Source organism: Stegostoma tigrinum, chromosome 25 (genome assembly GCF_030684315.1).
Source record: "Stegostoma tigrinum isolate sSteTig4 chromosome 25, sSteTig4.hap1, whole genome shotgun sequence".
NCBI lineage: Eukaryota > Metazoa > Chordata > Chondrichthyes > Orectolobiformes > Stegostomatidae > Stegostoma > Stegostoma tigrinum.
The window spans coordinates 47,367,918-47,383,828 of NC_081378.1; the positions used below are offsets into that span (position 1 = coordinate 47,367,918).

General features: G+C 45.5%; 1 protein-coding gene across 9 annotated transcripts in view; it reads right to left on the minus strand.

Moving 5' to 3' along the window:
* Positions 1-1,847: 1,847 nt before the first annotated feature.
* sox5 (SRY-box transcription factor 5) overlaps positions 1,848-15,911 on the minus strand; it is a 379,139-nt gene continuing 365,075 nt past the window's right edge. For all 9 annotated transcript variants that reach the window (XM_048554395.2, XM_048554391.2, XM_048554396.1 and 6 more), the window contains 2 exons: positions 8,884-9,100; positions 1,848-4,670 (listed from right to left, as the gene is read on the minus strand). In XM_048554395.2, coding sequence (XP_048410352.1) covers positions 4,364-4,670; positions 8,884-9,100 — 524 coding nt within the window. In that variant the 3' untranslated portion in view covers positions 1,848-4,363. The remainder of the gene's footprint in view (positions 4,671-8,883; positions 9,101-15,911) is intronic.

Below are 15,911 nucleotides of genomic sequence, written 5' to 3' on the forward strand. Positions count from 1 at the left end.
ATTCCAGCCTCAGGTGACTGTGTGGAGTTTACACATTCTCCCGGTGTCTGGTGGGTTTCCTCCGGGTGCTCCGGTTTCCTCCCACAGTCCAAAGATGTGCAGGGTAGGTGGATTGGCCATGCTAAAGTGCCCATAGTGTTCAGGGACGCTTAGGTTAGGTGGGTTAGACATGGGGAAATGCAAGGGTGGGGGAATGAGTCTGGGTGGGATGCTCTTCGGAGGGGCATTATGGACTTGTTGGGCTGAGTGGCCTGTTTCCACACTGTAGGAATTCTATGATTCTAAGTGGTGAAGGCTCAAGCAGCTGAATAACCTTCTCCTCCTATTTCCCTATATGTGTAACCTCCTGCAGTTCCATGTTGAGGCATTCTGTCCCTTCAACTGAGTGAGCCCTAAGCACTCTAACACCCTCACTTCCCTACCCCTCTCTCCTCCTTTCGGACACTCCTTAGGATCTACCTGTTTTAACAGCTCCTGGCATGACCTCAGCTTTTACCCCATTCCTGAGAAGCAATTTGGAGCACTGTTACTGAAGGTTCATTGCCGTTATAAGGAGAATAGGCAGCAATGATGTTGAAGCAGATGAAAGGGAGAGAGAGGCAGTCGGAAAAATGGCGGAGGTGACAGGATACTAAGTAGGGAAGGTTTGGGGAGGAGAATGGAAAACATTGCGACGGGTTCTGTAGAATAAAAGTTCACATAGAAGGTAACAAATCAGTCTGGGCTATAGTGAGGCAAGTGGAGGAGGTATCATCAAGGAGGACTAGAGAAGATGATGATGGAGTAGTGGGCAATGAAGATTAATTTGCACCATGCTTGCATGGGTTGTAGAGGAACACTTGAGCTTACGAATGAAAGGAAGATTAATCAGGGTTCGGTTAGCAGACTGGAAGTGAATGTGCAAACAAAGGGAGGTGGTGTGATATCTTGGACGCTGAAATAATGTTTTAAGGGGTAAATATTTCGTCAGGAAAGCAATTGGTTACAGCTAATTGTGATTGAAACAACCTCAGTAGAGAATCAAGGTTTGTAAACAGTAACACTAAGGTAAACAGAGCATGTAATTCAGAACTGAAGGGCCCATTCCTGTGCTGTACCGTTCTATGCCTTGCTTTGCATCTAAACCAACTTCGCCCTGGATTTTTTGTCAGGACTGGTTAAAGTTACAGAGCAGTTGACAGTAGTCAGTTGACATCGATACTGCCTTAAATTCTACATTAGCTTTCAAATGTGGAGGTGATATTTATTCTTTTAAAAAGAAACCCATGCCATTACTTCAAGGAAGATAAGAGGTGCTCCACCCCAGTGTCCTCACCAATTCCTCAATCAACACCATCGAGATATATGATCAGTTAATTTATATAATGCATTTTGTTTTGTGGGATCTTGCTATGCACCAGCTGGCCTGTGCCTTTCACTTCAAGTTCACTTCATCAGCTGGGAGACTCTGTGGGGGCGTTCTGAGGTTACCGGAAAGTGCTGCATAAACTTCCAGGTGTTTTTCTAAAACAAAATCCTTCAGGACTTCACTTGGAAAAACATGGCATAGGGAATGGAATGTGTTTCATTTCAACTTTTCGGGTATTGGGCTTTTTTTTTCAGGTAAGGAAGCTTCGCAAATGCCGAAAATGCCCAAAAATATGGCACAATCAGTTCCCCTCGAAAATGCCAACATGTGCGGCCATAAAGATACTAGGCAGTTCCTTTTAAGATATCACACATGTCGTGCAAAATAGTTAAAGGTACACTGAAATAAACAGGCCACGCAGAACAAAGAAAACTTAGAAAGCTTATGAACCACAAAGTTCTTTTTATTAGTGTCTGGAACTGCTAAAGGCTATGGGGAGGGGGGAAGACAGAAACAGATGCTGCTAACACATGTCTGTTTTTTTTTCCAGAGTACTAGTACTCCTGCTTTTATTGTGGCATGGATGATAACATAAACAAAAAGACATGAAAATATACAACTTATATTACACTATGTGTTATGAACAAAATATAAATCTATAATTCTATGTTATATTTACATATCTTTCTTTAAATTTCAAGTGAGATGGTAGATTCAGTTTACTTTGTTTTAAGCTCCACTCAATTTGATTGTCTTCCTGAACACAATCTGTGTCTAATAATTTTTAGAGCCAGCGATGGCCAATAAATACATTTCTTTTTAAAAAACAGTACAGCATCAGTAGAACTGAGTAGTCTGAGATTGGGAATTGTAGAATGCAAAATGAGAGAACCAAACAGGAACAAAAAAAATTACACAGAAAAAGGATAAAATCAGAAATAGCAAAAAACAAACCAAAACTCCGACACAGTTTCCATTGTTGGCATATAGATCACAAACGGCTCACAGCCACAAAATCATGGTGAAAACCTTACTGGAGCTAAAACAAAGTACTCTTGTAGTCTAGAGTCATATAAATAAACAGAGCGCCAAAAAAGAAATGGTGGAAAAGGCCCAGCCAATGTGAGACTCAAACCTCACACAAGTCAGAAGTTTGTTCACACAGTTGAGAGAAAAAAAAACAAAAACTGGTTTCACATTTTACATAAAGTGATATAAAACACTTGTTTTTTTTAAATCGGCAATTTTTTTTCTTTTCCATTACAGAGTGCTTTAGCGAATCAGCTCTAAGTGACCATGACAATTAAATATGAAATGAGAGCATGTGAACAGTCTCATTTCTGTCCCAAGAAAACAGTCCAATTATTTTCACGCCTGTTGATTAAACATCATAACATGACATCACTAGGACTTAAAGAACATAAAAAAGAAAAAACTTTATATCTAAATTACCAGGCTTAAATATCTACAGCTACAGAATGCTGCATTGCCAATCAATTAGATAGAACTGAAGAAATAAATTATACATAACTTACTAACTGGGGGATAGCTGACCATCATTGTACACTATTGAGAGGCAGTTAAAATTGAAAAATACAGTCAAAAAATACAAATTAAACACTGACATGCAGTAATATGATCAGCTAGTCCGCCATTAACAACAAAGCATTTAATTTCCATTTATCCAAAATTGTATTATTTGAGGTGAGGGGGAAGAAAGTTTCTAACACCCAAAATCCATTGGAGGTATGGTGTCTGTTTCACACACTGCGCCATCACCAGAATGGCACGTTCCTGGCTAACGGCAAACTCTATGACAGAAACGAGTCTCGCCTCTGAGTTTGGATGTCTGTTCGTTCTCCCCGACGCCCCCCTCTTTTTCTTTTCCTAAGTGCTTCGAACACAAACAGCAAAGACTTGTGAGAGCTGAAGGAAGCGTCCACCTCAGCAGAACGAGGGCTGGGGGTTCGGGGGGGTGCGGTGGTGGTGGTGGTGAGGGAAGGGAGGGAAGAGGAACGGCGGCTTCACTGCGGAGGGTGTCGGAGTGGATATTGAGGACCTGGAATTTCATTCTCCCGTGCTGCTTTGCTATCACTGTCTCCGACACCTTATAAAGTACCATTACACCCACGCACACCCACACACACACGTGCGTATGCACACACACACACACACACACACACACACACACACACACACACACACACACACACACACACACACACACACACACACACACACACACACACACACATATGATTTAGGTAATAAAAAGTTTCACACATCTTCAGTTATTTCCCCTTTCACCTGAGAACTTCACCTACTATCTCCTACAGCTGCTGGTATGGAAAGGTGTCTGGGATTGTCTAAGACCCAACAATATCCCTAGCTTAAGACTGTAGGAAAGCGCATGAACTAATTCCAACAATTACACATTTTGGCACTTGCTAAGAGTTGCATTTTAAAATGGTGTGCAACAAACAACGGAAAAAAGAACAAAAGTACTCTATGAGGGTGCGACAGTGTGCTGATATTCAAGAAAATAGACTCCTTTGAAACAAAGGCAACTCGAGAGCAAACAGAAAAACTTGTTTCTTTTTTCCTTGATCCATCCAAAAACATGAACAAAAAAAAACACCTTTTATTGTGGCACAAAAATAACAACAAAACACATTCACAAGCCACTTGTTGGCACTTTGTACCTGAGTGAGAATTTATAGAATCTTATAAGAATGACAGTCTAGACAAACCTCAGGAGGGTAAGACGTCAGTGCTCAGGGTTAGCAGCTGATTTTACTGGCATTGTTTTAGCCATAGCTTATCATTTTTGTTTCCCACGCCCGTACCATAGGCCGAGGTCTACTAGCCAGTAGAGTTCTGACTATATCCTGCTTATTAAGACTAAATAGTTTTCAGTAACAGTCAGTGTATTGGATAGTCAAAATGTGCTTGGCCCCGGTAGGATGCACCAGACCGATGGATTCAGACTTGTCGGTGGAAGTTCGTGACCTCCTATCAGTCAGCTTGCACTGCCACCTGGTTTTCGTCGTCGCTGCCGTAGTCTGCGTCTGGGTCATCCTCCTCTTCATCCTCGTACTCGCCATACATCCCTCCGTTCATGTCATTGATCTTCAGCTCATCCTTCGCTTGGCTGTCCCCAGATTTGAGGCTGTAAGTGCTCTGGATCACCGGCATACTGGGCTCCGGGCTGCTCGACATGCTTGAGTGCTCCGAAGGGATCCGTGGGGACGGCATGCCGGCCATGGTGATAGCCCCGGGATACACCACTCCAGCTGTTGTGATAGGGATCTGACCTTGCTGCCTGTTGACACATAGACAACTAGATGTCAGTAATGGCATGGATCTTCGGTGGAAAGCTTAGCTAGGGCTGCATTTGCCTCCTGACCAACCGACCTCACTTTCCGTTCCCATCCCTTGCCACACTTTTAAGCTGATAGTTCCCATTGTACAGCCATCTGTCCCTATACCTAATAGGAAAAACTCAGCACGTCTGGCAGCATCTGGGAAGGAAAAAATCAGGCTTAACGGTTCCGGTCTGGTGGCTCTTCCTCAGAACACCATACCTGAAACGGTAACTGATGATTTTTTTTCAGAGATGCGCCCAGACCTGCTGAGCTTTTGCAGCAACTTCTGTTTTTGTTCCTGATCTACAGCACCTGCAGTTCTTTTGGTTTTTACTGCATAGGAAAGGTGTTGCTAAACGTGAAAGGCCTCAGCAAAGATTTATGAAGATGCTGCCCGGGTTGGAGGGTTTGAGTTACAGGGAGGGGGTGAATAGGCTGGGGCCATTTTCCCTGGAGCGTCGGAGGCTGAGGGGTGACCTTATAGATATTTATAAAATAATGAGGGGCATGGATACAGTGAATAGCCAAGATCTTTTTGTCCAAGGTAGGATAGTCAAAACGAAAGGGCATAGCTTTAAGGTGAGAGGGGAAAGATGTAAAAGGGACCTAACAGGTAACTTTTTCACACAGAGGGCGATGCGTGTACGGAATGAGCTGCCAGAGGAAGTGGTGGAGGCTGGTACAGTTACAGCATTTAAAAGGCATCTGGATGGGTACATGAATACGAAGGGTTCAGAGGGATACGGGCCAAATGCTGGAAAATGGGACTAGATTAATTCAGGATATCTGTTCGGCATGGAGGAGTTGGACCAAAGAGTCTGTTTCCATGCTGTGCATCTCTATGACCTAAAGGAAACTTCCAATATGCATTTGTCATACTGTAGTCGCATCATCCCATCAGTGGTGGCGCCACAGAACCTCAGCTGGCATAAAACCGTATTGGGAGGCCATTCAGTCTACTGCGCCTGTGTTAGTTCTTTGAAAGGGCTATCTGTTTAGTCCCACTCTTTCCCTAAAGCCTTGCAAATTTCTCCTTTTCAAGTACATAGTCAATTTCATTTTGAAATTTACATGTCAGTCTGTTCCCGCTGCCCTTTAAGACAGTAGTCTCAAAAGCATAACAACACACCATGATTCATAGTCAACGCAGAAAAATTGGAGCACCTCAACATGGTGGTGAGAAAATCTGTCAGAATCCACTTGGGACCTCGCTGCTGTCACCAATTAAACAGTAAATTGGCCCAAATCATCCCTTCTCCCTTGCAGAGATTCTGACAAAAGTCGAGGATTTATAAAGCAAACTAATATATCCCCTCCATCAGTGTTCATGTCCCAGCAGTGGGCAAATATGTTGAAGTATACATCTCCAGTATACAAATTATATAAGGTCAGTGTTTCACTGATGTATAACATTGTCAAATAAACAGCCGGAAAGGCAGATGGGCCCCAGTTAATTGTGCTATATTGGCAGCACTGCCGTTCTATCAGCCAGAAGTGTCCTTGTTATGAGTCACTGCAAGAACTGTCACAGCCCATGCCTTTCATGGAGCAAAGCTACTTCTGACAGGAATGGGTTCCTCATGACCTCAAAAGACAAGGTCAGCAAGTGCATGGTAACATAATCAGCTCCCCGCATTCCCCTCCAACTCCCCTACCATTTCCACCCGGCTATGGGTTGCCATTCCCGCATGGTGCTGGCTCAAAATCCCCAAATTCCCCAATTAATGACACAATGGGGTTACCTTCACTTCCACCGGAGCGCAGCAGTTCCAGAAGATAACCCAGTGCCTTTTATGTGGGCGCTAGCCAGGAATGAGCAACGAATGAGGGCCTTTCTCTCCGTAATTTTTAAGCAGAGAGAACACGAACAGGAGTAGGCCAGCGGGCTTTTATAGCGTGAAGGGTTAACGTGAAAATATAAATGAGAAAACTTGCATTGTTAACGGGAAGTCATGGAAAATCACATCACTACTGGGAGATGATTCTCCTCATGCCAAAAGTGAAGTCTTGATCTGGATGTAGTTAGTATTCAATTAAATCAAATGATATGTTGGACGCCAACTAGATTGCAAGATTCTGGCAATATTTAAGAACATCTTTTCCGCATTGAACCACAGTTGGGGAGATGGAAGTGTTGCGATAATGTTAGTTAACTAGTAATGCAGAGGCCTAGGCTAACCTTCCTGGTGGAATATAAATTCATTTAAGAAATACGAAACAGAAAGTTTGTCTCACGATGAACTATCAAAAGATAGTTTGGAACTATCAAAGATTTGTTGTAAAAATCTATCTGGTTCACTGTTGTACTTTAAGGAAGGAAATCTGCCATCCTTCCCCGATCTGGCCTACGTGTGACTCCAGACCCATAACAATATGATTAACTCTTTACTACCATCTGAAATGACCCTAGGAAGCTGATCACTTCAAGGATATTGGTGATGGGAAACAAATGCGGGCTTTGCCAGTGATGCCCACATTCAGTGAAAGAATATGGAAACAATTAGCCTTTGATGCCTATCGATGACTAAACCATTGACCTGGGGAACTTCTACAAACCAGAAGGGAATTCAGTCACATCGGTCATATCTCATCCAAGCAACAATCACCCTAACAACAGACTTATTTCCAAAATGTAGTTGAAAACAATGTAAATTATTTTAACACTGTATCCTTTTTTTGGCGTTTTCTGTGTAAAAAGAGGGGAAGAGAATTTTCCCAATGTGTCAGCGTGAAGCTCACTGCCAAGAGTGGTTGTTGAGTGATGCAACAAGGACAGGTTCCAAGTTTCAACCCAGGTCTGTCCTGCTTGGCATCATCAGAGGGTAATGCAAAAGCATAGCGCTTCTACAGGTGTTCTCTCGGTCTGCCAGATTCAACATGCAAACAGCGGGGTTGAAATTATGAGGAAAACATGTTGCGGACTCCTTTAAGTTAGCAAATTGAGGGATCTTTTAGTTGGAGTGTGTAACATGACAAGGGGGAGGCCATATTCAGAGAAGCTGTTTCCGACAGTAGGGGATAAACAAGAAAAAAGGGAGATGTCATTTTAAAATGGGACCCCTAATTATGGGGGAGCAAAGCAGGAAACATCCAACGGTTGGAAAAGTCCAGTTCTCTCTCCCGTCTGTGGACACTGGGGTCAATTGGAGCTTTCAAGATGGTGATTGGTGGATTTTTGATGGGCGTCAAGCGCATGAATAATGGGTGGGCCTATCATCAACATTAATCTAATTGTACAGCAGAACTTGTTAGAGGGGCTGATTGGAGCTCCTGTGCTCTCCTAGTGTAATGATCTGATCCAGTGCTTCCCAACCCTTTCATGGTGTGACCCCATTTGACAAGCTCTGCATGCCGATGGAGATGAAAGCTGAGGGAATTGCGGCTGACGCTGGCTCTGATCGCTGGAGCCCTTTCGTTGTTACAACTACTGCTGTCACCATTCTCCCACCAAGATCATGACCCGAAATGTCCGCCCCACGTCCCCAGACTTGCACCTCCCCACTTGGAGTTCCGACTCCCACTTTGGAAAGGACTGCTCTAATCCCAGAAGGAAGTGGTTTCCACCAACTTGCCTTGGCTAGGACTTGAGCAGGAAATGGAAGATACCCTGGTGAATAATGTATGGAAAGGAAATGGGAGATAATAATGGAAGAGGGTGTGTACAGGGAGGCTCGCTCTTACATTTCCTTCCTAAGTGCACTTGCGTTCTGTTTGGTGACTCTTTCCCTATCCCTCGGCCTTTGGTGTTAACAGCACAATCAGGTGGGGATTCCTGGTGGGGCCATGCATTTATTCTAAGAGCTGGTTAAGTGATGCACTGTCTCATCACTTCCATTTACAAGACCTGAACAAACTGCCCAGAAGTGGGATTCCAAAAGAGGAGGCATGGTGTTGGTGGGGGGGGCGGGGTGGGGGTGCGGTGTCAGGATCCAAAAAGGGGGTGGACAGGAGCTGACGGTTTCGGGATTCCGAGCTCAGAGGCAGCCCTTTCAGAGCCCTGGCCGAGGGTCATAAAAGCTGTAGAGCCACTCTAACCTTTCCGACTGAGGGTTCATTGCCAATGCTGCCTCAAATTCTCGTCTTCCCTGCACGGAAGCTCAGGGAAACGACGCTCGAGGCCTACTACAAAACAAAAGCGGTGAGTGGAAGTTCAAACGCGACCTTTCTTACCCGACAGTAAAAAACTGCCGCATTTCTTGGCGTCTGTTGCGCATCAATGCTTTGTATTCGCCGATCCTCAACTTCTTGCCGTCCACCACACAGGTACGTTTCGGCCGGGGCTTGTACTTGTAATCCGGATACCTCTCAAGGTGCTGCTTGCTCAGCCTGGCTTGCTCCTCATAGTACGGCTGCTTTTCAAGGTTCGTCATGGCCTTCCAGCGAGAGCCTGTGGCAGCACAAAGAAAGCGGAAAGGCTAAGTCACAGACAACGGCTTTTGGCATCATGTGGCCGGGAAGATGAGTACAATGAAAGGCCTGCACTCCACAAGCCACAGGTCTCAACGTTTCCTGAACTGACTTATGAAACACACCCCAAACCCAAGCGGTTTCTGACAATCTGCAGTATACCGACTGAACAGGCTCACATTGTTCAGAGGCTGCAATAATGACACAGTTCTCATTCAAATATAACAGGTCTCATAATGCACTGAGCCAGTCACCTCTGAGTCAGAAGGACTAGAGCCTATAACATCAGCTGAAGGCATTCTGTATTGTTCCACAAGCTTTCTTTCGGATGACAGTTTAAACCAATGTGGTTTCCATCATCCCAAAGCATGTTGTTGGAGGTTGTCTCAATAGACTGTACTCAAAACCTTTACCTCTTGCGGTGTGTGGGACCAGACCTGACAACAGCAGTAGCAAACCTAGAACCATGATGCGCCACCTGGATTGTCTCTTTTAATTCCAGAAATGGTTCACTCAGGTCCCTGTGACCCAAGGTCATTTCATCAAGATGGAGGGAGACTCCTCTCTTGGATGTGGGTGGGTCCCAAGCCTCTGTTAAACAGGCACCCAATTCACCAACAGCCTTCAAATCTAGGGGGCACATTTTTTTCAATGTGAGTGGAGAAAGATTTCAGAAAAGGACATGAGGGGCGATTACTTAACACAGAGAGTGCTTTGTGTGTGGATTGAGGAAGTGGTGGTTTAGAAGGGGTGGACGCTAGGAAGTTGTTTCCGTTAGGCAGGGAGACTAGGACCCGTGGGCACAGCCTTAAAATTAGAGGGGGTAAATTTAAAACTGAAATGAGATGACATTTCTTCAGCCAGAGAGTGGTGGGCTTGTGGAATTCATTCCTGCAGAGTGCAGTGGAAGTTGGGACGTTGGATGCCTTCAAGGCAGAGATCGAAAAATTCTTGATCTCAAAAGGAATCAAGGGCTACGGGGAGAGTGCAGGGAAGTGGTGTTGAAATGCCCATCAGCCATGGTTTAAATGGCGGAGTGGATTTGATGGGCCGAATGGCCTTACTTCCACTCCTATGTCTTATGGTCTTATGGTGGATGTGGTTACAGTTACAATGGTTAAAAGACATTTAGATAAGTACATGAGTAAGAAGTGTTTGGAGGGATGTAGGCCAAATGCAGCAGGTGGGACTCGTTTCGTTTGAGAGCATGGCCAGGATGGAGTAGTTGGACCGAAGGGTCTGTTTCCATGACTCTATGACTATGTGCCACATTCACATCCCGAGTCAAAACCAGGACTGGCATTACCACACAGCTTGCATTTAAGGGCTTGTGAAATCTCTATGTTGGAATATCTGGAGCAGGCCAAAGGCTTTGACTGGCCCACACCTATTCCCTTATCTTCATATTGTGACGCATCACCTCAGCAGCACAGAAAGTCACCCACTGGCAGCCCATTGACGGAGTTAGGCACTCCCAACTGCCTCCAAGATTTTGCCAGACAGGGAATTGGGGGTGGGATGGCATAGAGAAGTCCAGAAATAGGTATCCTTGATGTGCTTTCGCTTGTTAAGAGGAAACCTCATCATCATCACTCTTTATTTACTGAGCCTTCTGAAGAGCCAGGATTGCTTTCCAAACCTGCCATTTGGGTAGTGGCCCACATCTGTTGCTTTCCTTCATGAGTATGAAAACATTGGATCTTTCTTGTACAGTGCTGAATTAATACCGCAGCAGAATGAGACTGGTGTGATTGTCCAGTCTGCAGTGCTTGTTCCAGTCACAAATATGCACATTAATTCGACCAGGTTGCTATTGAAAATTGCAAAGTCATTTATTGGTCACAATCACACTAAACTATTGACCATGCCATTGAATACTGCTGTCGTGAAAATTACCAGCTAATAGACAAAATGAATGGCACAAACTTTGTTAATGAATGTGAATGGCTGACAGGAAGTAAGGCAAAATGGCCCATCAAATCCAACCAAGGAAGATTTGTAATTCAGCAGCTCTGTGTGGGTCAAAGCTGGAAGAAAGCCTCAAGATGGAGAGGGGTGAGATTTTCTGTGGCAAATTAATCTTGGCTTGGGATCCATAAGGATCATTTTTGTGGAGTGTGAATGAACACCTTTTCTCTTGCAAAAATATCCCTTATTCATTAAAAATCTGCAAGTGTATTTCAAACTGCAATATTATATAACTTTTCTCCATTGGCACACTTTGATGCCTCAATCCCACTGCAATCCATATGATACAGACTATATCTAAATATAGACTCCCTACAGTGTGGAAATAGGCCTTTCGGCCCAACCAGTTCACATTGAACCTCAGAGTATCCCACACAGAACTATCCTCCTATAACCCACCCTAATCTACACATCTCTGAACACTATGGGCAATTTAGCACGGTCAATCCACCTACCCTGCACATTTTTGGACTGTGGGGGGAAACTAGGGCACCTGGAGGAAACCCACGCAGACACAGAGGGAATGCGCAAACTCCACACAGACAGTCAGCCGAGGATCCCTGGTGCTATGAGGCAGCAGTGCTAACCACTGGGCCACCTTATTTACTATCAGCATTTGGTGATAAGTATCTGACCAAGGGGTCCTCTATTCAGCAGCTCCTTGGTGCAGTATGGCTGAAAGGCCTTAGGCAGTGGTCTTTCCCCCAGTGCAACTCTGTGCAGCAGCCTGAAGATTTAAAATGCCTTTCATTTAGTCCTGGATCCTGGAATGAGCCAGTCTGCAACTACTCCTTGCATTGGAAGACCAACAAGTTTTGAACTGACCACAGAACATCTTTCACCAAAGTGAATAAAAAAATTAGGGCCTTGGCAACTTATTGTCACAAATGGTGCAGTATTTATGATTGGAAATTCAAAACAGACCAGAAATGAGAGCAGTGCAGACATCTCAGAGGGTCATGGTGTAGTGCTTGTAACCAGGTCACAGAATAGGAGTTCCTTGATTGGGGCTGTTAACCTGGTCCAATCAAGGAGCGCTGGTTGACAGATATAAACAGGAGAGTCAGGGGTTCTGTTCACTCTGAGAGCTGGCTCTGAGGGGGCTGGATCAGTGTCAAGGACTCTCCATGTGTAAACAAAGGGGGACAGGATACCGGCCTCTGCGGAGTTACTTCATATGGGGCTAGAAGAGATTACTGAGATTGGGAAGGGGTGAGGTAATGCAGCAATTTGAAAACAAGGGTAAATATTTGAAAATGGTAACATTGCTCAACCAGGAGTCAATGTTAGCAGTGATGTTAGAAATTTACAAGCCTGCAGAGTTTTGGATGATCTCAAGATTACGTAGGGTAGAATCTGGGAGACAAGCCAAGTCTAGAAGAACTGGAGACTGGCTGAGAGTTTGAGCAGAGACAGGGTAAAGTCAAGGGCTGGAGACAGAAGCAGGCGATCTTAGTGTCCATGTTAGTATGCAGTCAGAAACTCATCTCTGCTCCAAATGTTGCACCACAGTTGTGAACAGATGGATTTAATCTCAGTGTTTCCAGGAATGGAGTCAGGAGCTATTGAGTGGAGTCTGGACCAAGGACTGAAAGCAATGACTTCCATCTTGCCAGTAGTTATTTGTCAGAAATGACTGCTCACCAAGCAAGGATATTGGATATCAGCACAAAAAGTCCACAATAGTGGAGAGTGATGAGTTAGAGCTGGGTGCTGTGGGCTTACCCATGACACATGCTTTCAGATGATGTCACTGGGGGAAGCACACATGTGAGAAATAGGATGGAGGCAAGGAGGGATCCATGGGGGAACACCAGAGGTGACAATGCGGGAGAAGAAAGAGAAATCATTGCAAATGATTATCTGATTTTCAGCGTTCAAAATATTCAAGGGCAAACACTAGGAGCCAGCATGACATGCATGCATGGGGTGCAAAAGGACACATGTGGGCTTTTGTGGTTCCACATCACCTGGATTATCTTCTGGGCATTTTTGCAAAAGGCTGCAATTTTTGAAAATGGCTTTCGGAAATGTTGTGGCAATGAATCTGGGATGATGAAGAGGAAATGTGTCCAATCCAACATTTTGACTGGCATAACTCAATAGGAAAGAAATCTGGAAGGAACCATCTGCATTTTGCAAGCCCAGGGCAGGGTGACTTGCAAAGGAAGAGAGTACTTTTCAGTATTGCGCTAACGTAGAAGGAAGACAGGAGGCTCGAAACTGAGGAACTGACCATCTCTCTCTGCATTTAACAGTGTGCCAGCGACACTTCAAAACCAAGCTGGCATTGGTCACATTTCTAATACCATAAGAGGTGGTCCTTCTTAATAAAAGATAAAGCTGCCATTGTCCTACAGATATAAGGCCGCTCACTCATAGACAGAGAGAGAGGTAGGGGGAACTGGATGATAGAAGGGCTGTTGTTACAATTATATAAGGTTTTGGTGACACCACAACTGGAGTATTGTGTCCAGTTTTGATATCCTTACTTGAGGAAGGATGTGGTGGCATTAGAGGCAATTCAGAGGAGGTTCACCAGGTTGATTCCAGGGATGAAAGGGGTGTCATGCAAGGAGCAGTTGAATCGTTTGGACTTGTGCTCTCTGGAGTTCAGAAGAAAAGGGGCAATGGTGGCCGGGGGGTGGGGGGGGCGCGGGGAGGTGGGAAACTGATTGAGGTATAGAAAATGCTAAAGGGGATTGATAAGGTGGATGTTGAGCAGATGTTGCCCCTTGTGGGACAGTCTCAAACAAAAGGTCAGAGATGTAGAGTGAGGGGAGGGACGAGAAACTACTTCTCTCTGAGGGTTGTGAACCTGTGGAACTCATTGCCCCAGAGTGCAGTGGGGGCAGAATCAATCAACAGATTCTAGAAAGAGGTAGATAATGTTTCTGATAAAAAGCAGGATAAAGGGATACGGGGAGCAGGCAGGAGAGTGGAGATGAGACCAGGATAAGATCATCCATGGTCATGTCAAATGTTGAAGTGGGCTCAAAGGGCTGAAATGCCTATCTTGCTCCTAATTCCCATGTTCCTGTGTGACACAGAGAGAGAGAGAGAGAGAGGGAGCCAGCAAGGAGAAAGAGAGATGAGTGTAGAGAGAGAGCGGACAGAGAGAGAGGTGTGGGGAGGGAGACAGAGAGACAGAGACAGAGACAGAGAGGAGAAAGAGAGATGAGGGTAGAGAGAGAGAGTAGACAGAGAGAGAGGGTGGGGGGGGGGGGAGAGTGAGTGAGAGAGAGAGAGAGAGACAGAGAGAGACACAGACAGGAGACAGAGAGATGAGGGTTGAGAGAGCAGACAGAGAGAGAGGGTATGGGGTGGGGGGGGAGAAAGAGAGAGAGAGATGAGAGATGCGAGATGGCTGATTCTGGTTTAACCTCAGGCGAGGGGAGAGATTGAGGAGAGTCCTCCTTCTAAATAGGAGTTCTACAGCCATCTCTCCCACACACAAACCAATTGCAATGACTCCTAATTGCACCCTGCTCCCAGGTTATCATTTAATCGCACCCAGCGAACAAGAGATGAATAAACCCACAAGGGTCTGGGATTTTACCACACACTTGAAGGCAACAGCAAGCAGGCTCTGTGTGGAGTGCACAGGTTACCAGAGCAGTTCTGAATGCTGTACTGGTTCAGCTCTCTGCAGCTGCTGGGTGCCATCCTCTAGCACACTGTGTAACTTGGCTGTGGGCACTGTGAACAGAGCAGCCTGCCATATTAAACTGTTGATTGCATTTGTGTGCCAGCTGCTCCCACCTCCTTGGTGCAGCTCCGGCCTGACACCCGTCAGACTTCCTCTGAGTTCGCTCCTGGCCGCCCCCAACGGAATTCTCGAGGAAGCTTCAAGTTGCTGACCTTCTGGAGATCTGAGCCCATACCCCTCCTTTCCTCATAATGCTGTACCCATAGCTTGAACTGTGTCCTTTTCACCCACAAAGCCAGCATTAACTGTTGCCTTTCCCCCTGCTAAAACTAGTCACATATGTCAGTGTTTCCTTTCTTGTATGGAACATAAAACACTACATTGGAGGCTTATGCAACTACGCCCTGCTCTTTTTCAAAATAGTGCCCTGGAATGTGTTAAGTTCACTTTAGAATGCCTACAGTGTGAAAGCAGGCTATTCAGCCCATCAAGACCACACTAACCCTCCAAAGTGCATCCTACCCTAACCAACCCCAGTAACTCTGCATTTCCCATGGCTAATGTCCCTGACCTACACATGCCTGAACACTATGGTGCAATTCCGTATGGCCAATCCACCTGACCTGCACATCTTTGGACTGTGGGGGAAAACCAGAGCATTTGGAGAAAACACACGTAGACACGGGGAAAAACATGCAAACTCCACACAGACAGCGCCCAAACGTGGAACTGAACCCGAGTCCTCAGTGCTGCAGGGCAGCAATGCTAAACACTGAGAGCACACAGAGCCTCAAGCTGGCATCACAAGGGAAAGAGGGCCCCTCTGACAGTGCAGCCCTCCCTCAACGGTGCACTGAGTTCTCAGCCTAGGCTGGAGTGGGGCATGAGGTTTCTGACTCAGCTGCCAACTGAGTGAAATGCAACATTTTCATATTTTGGGGAGGCGGTATTGGCACTGAACACTCCCAATCCCATAGGCATGTCATAACAGCATTCTGATTGAAACTCTCCACTCAGCTCCATGAGGAAGCATCACGTTTAGCTGCAAAGTCCCTGGAAAATCTTCCAACAATCCCAGCTGCCAAGATCATCCCTCTGTCCAGCTCTACTTGTAAATGGGGCCAATGCCACCTGACTAGGCTTTGAATGGTGATTCAGCTCCCACACATCGCCA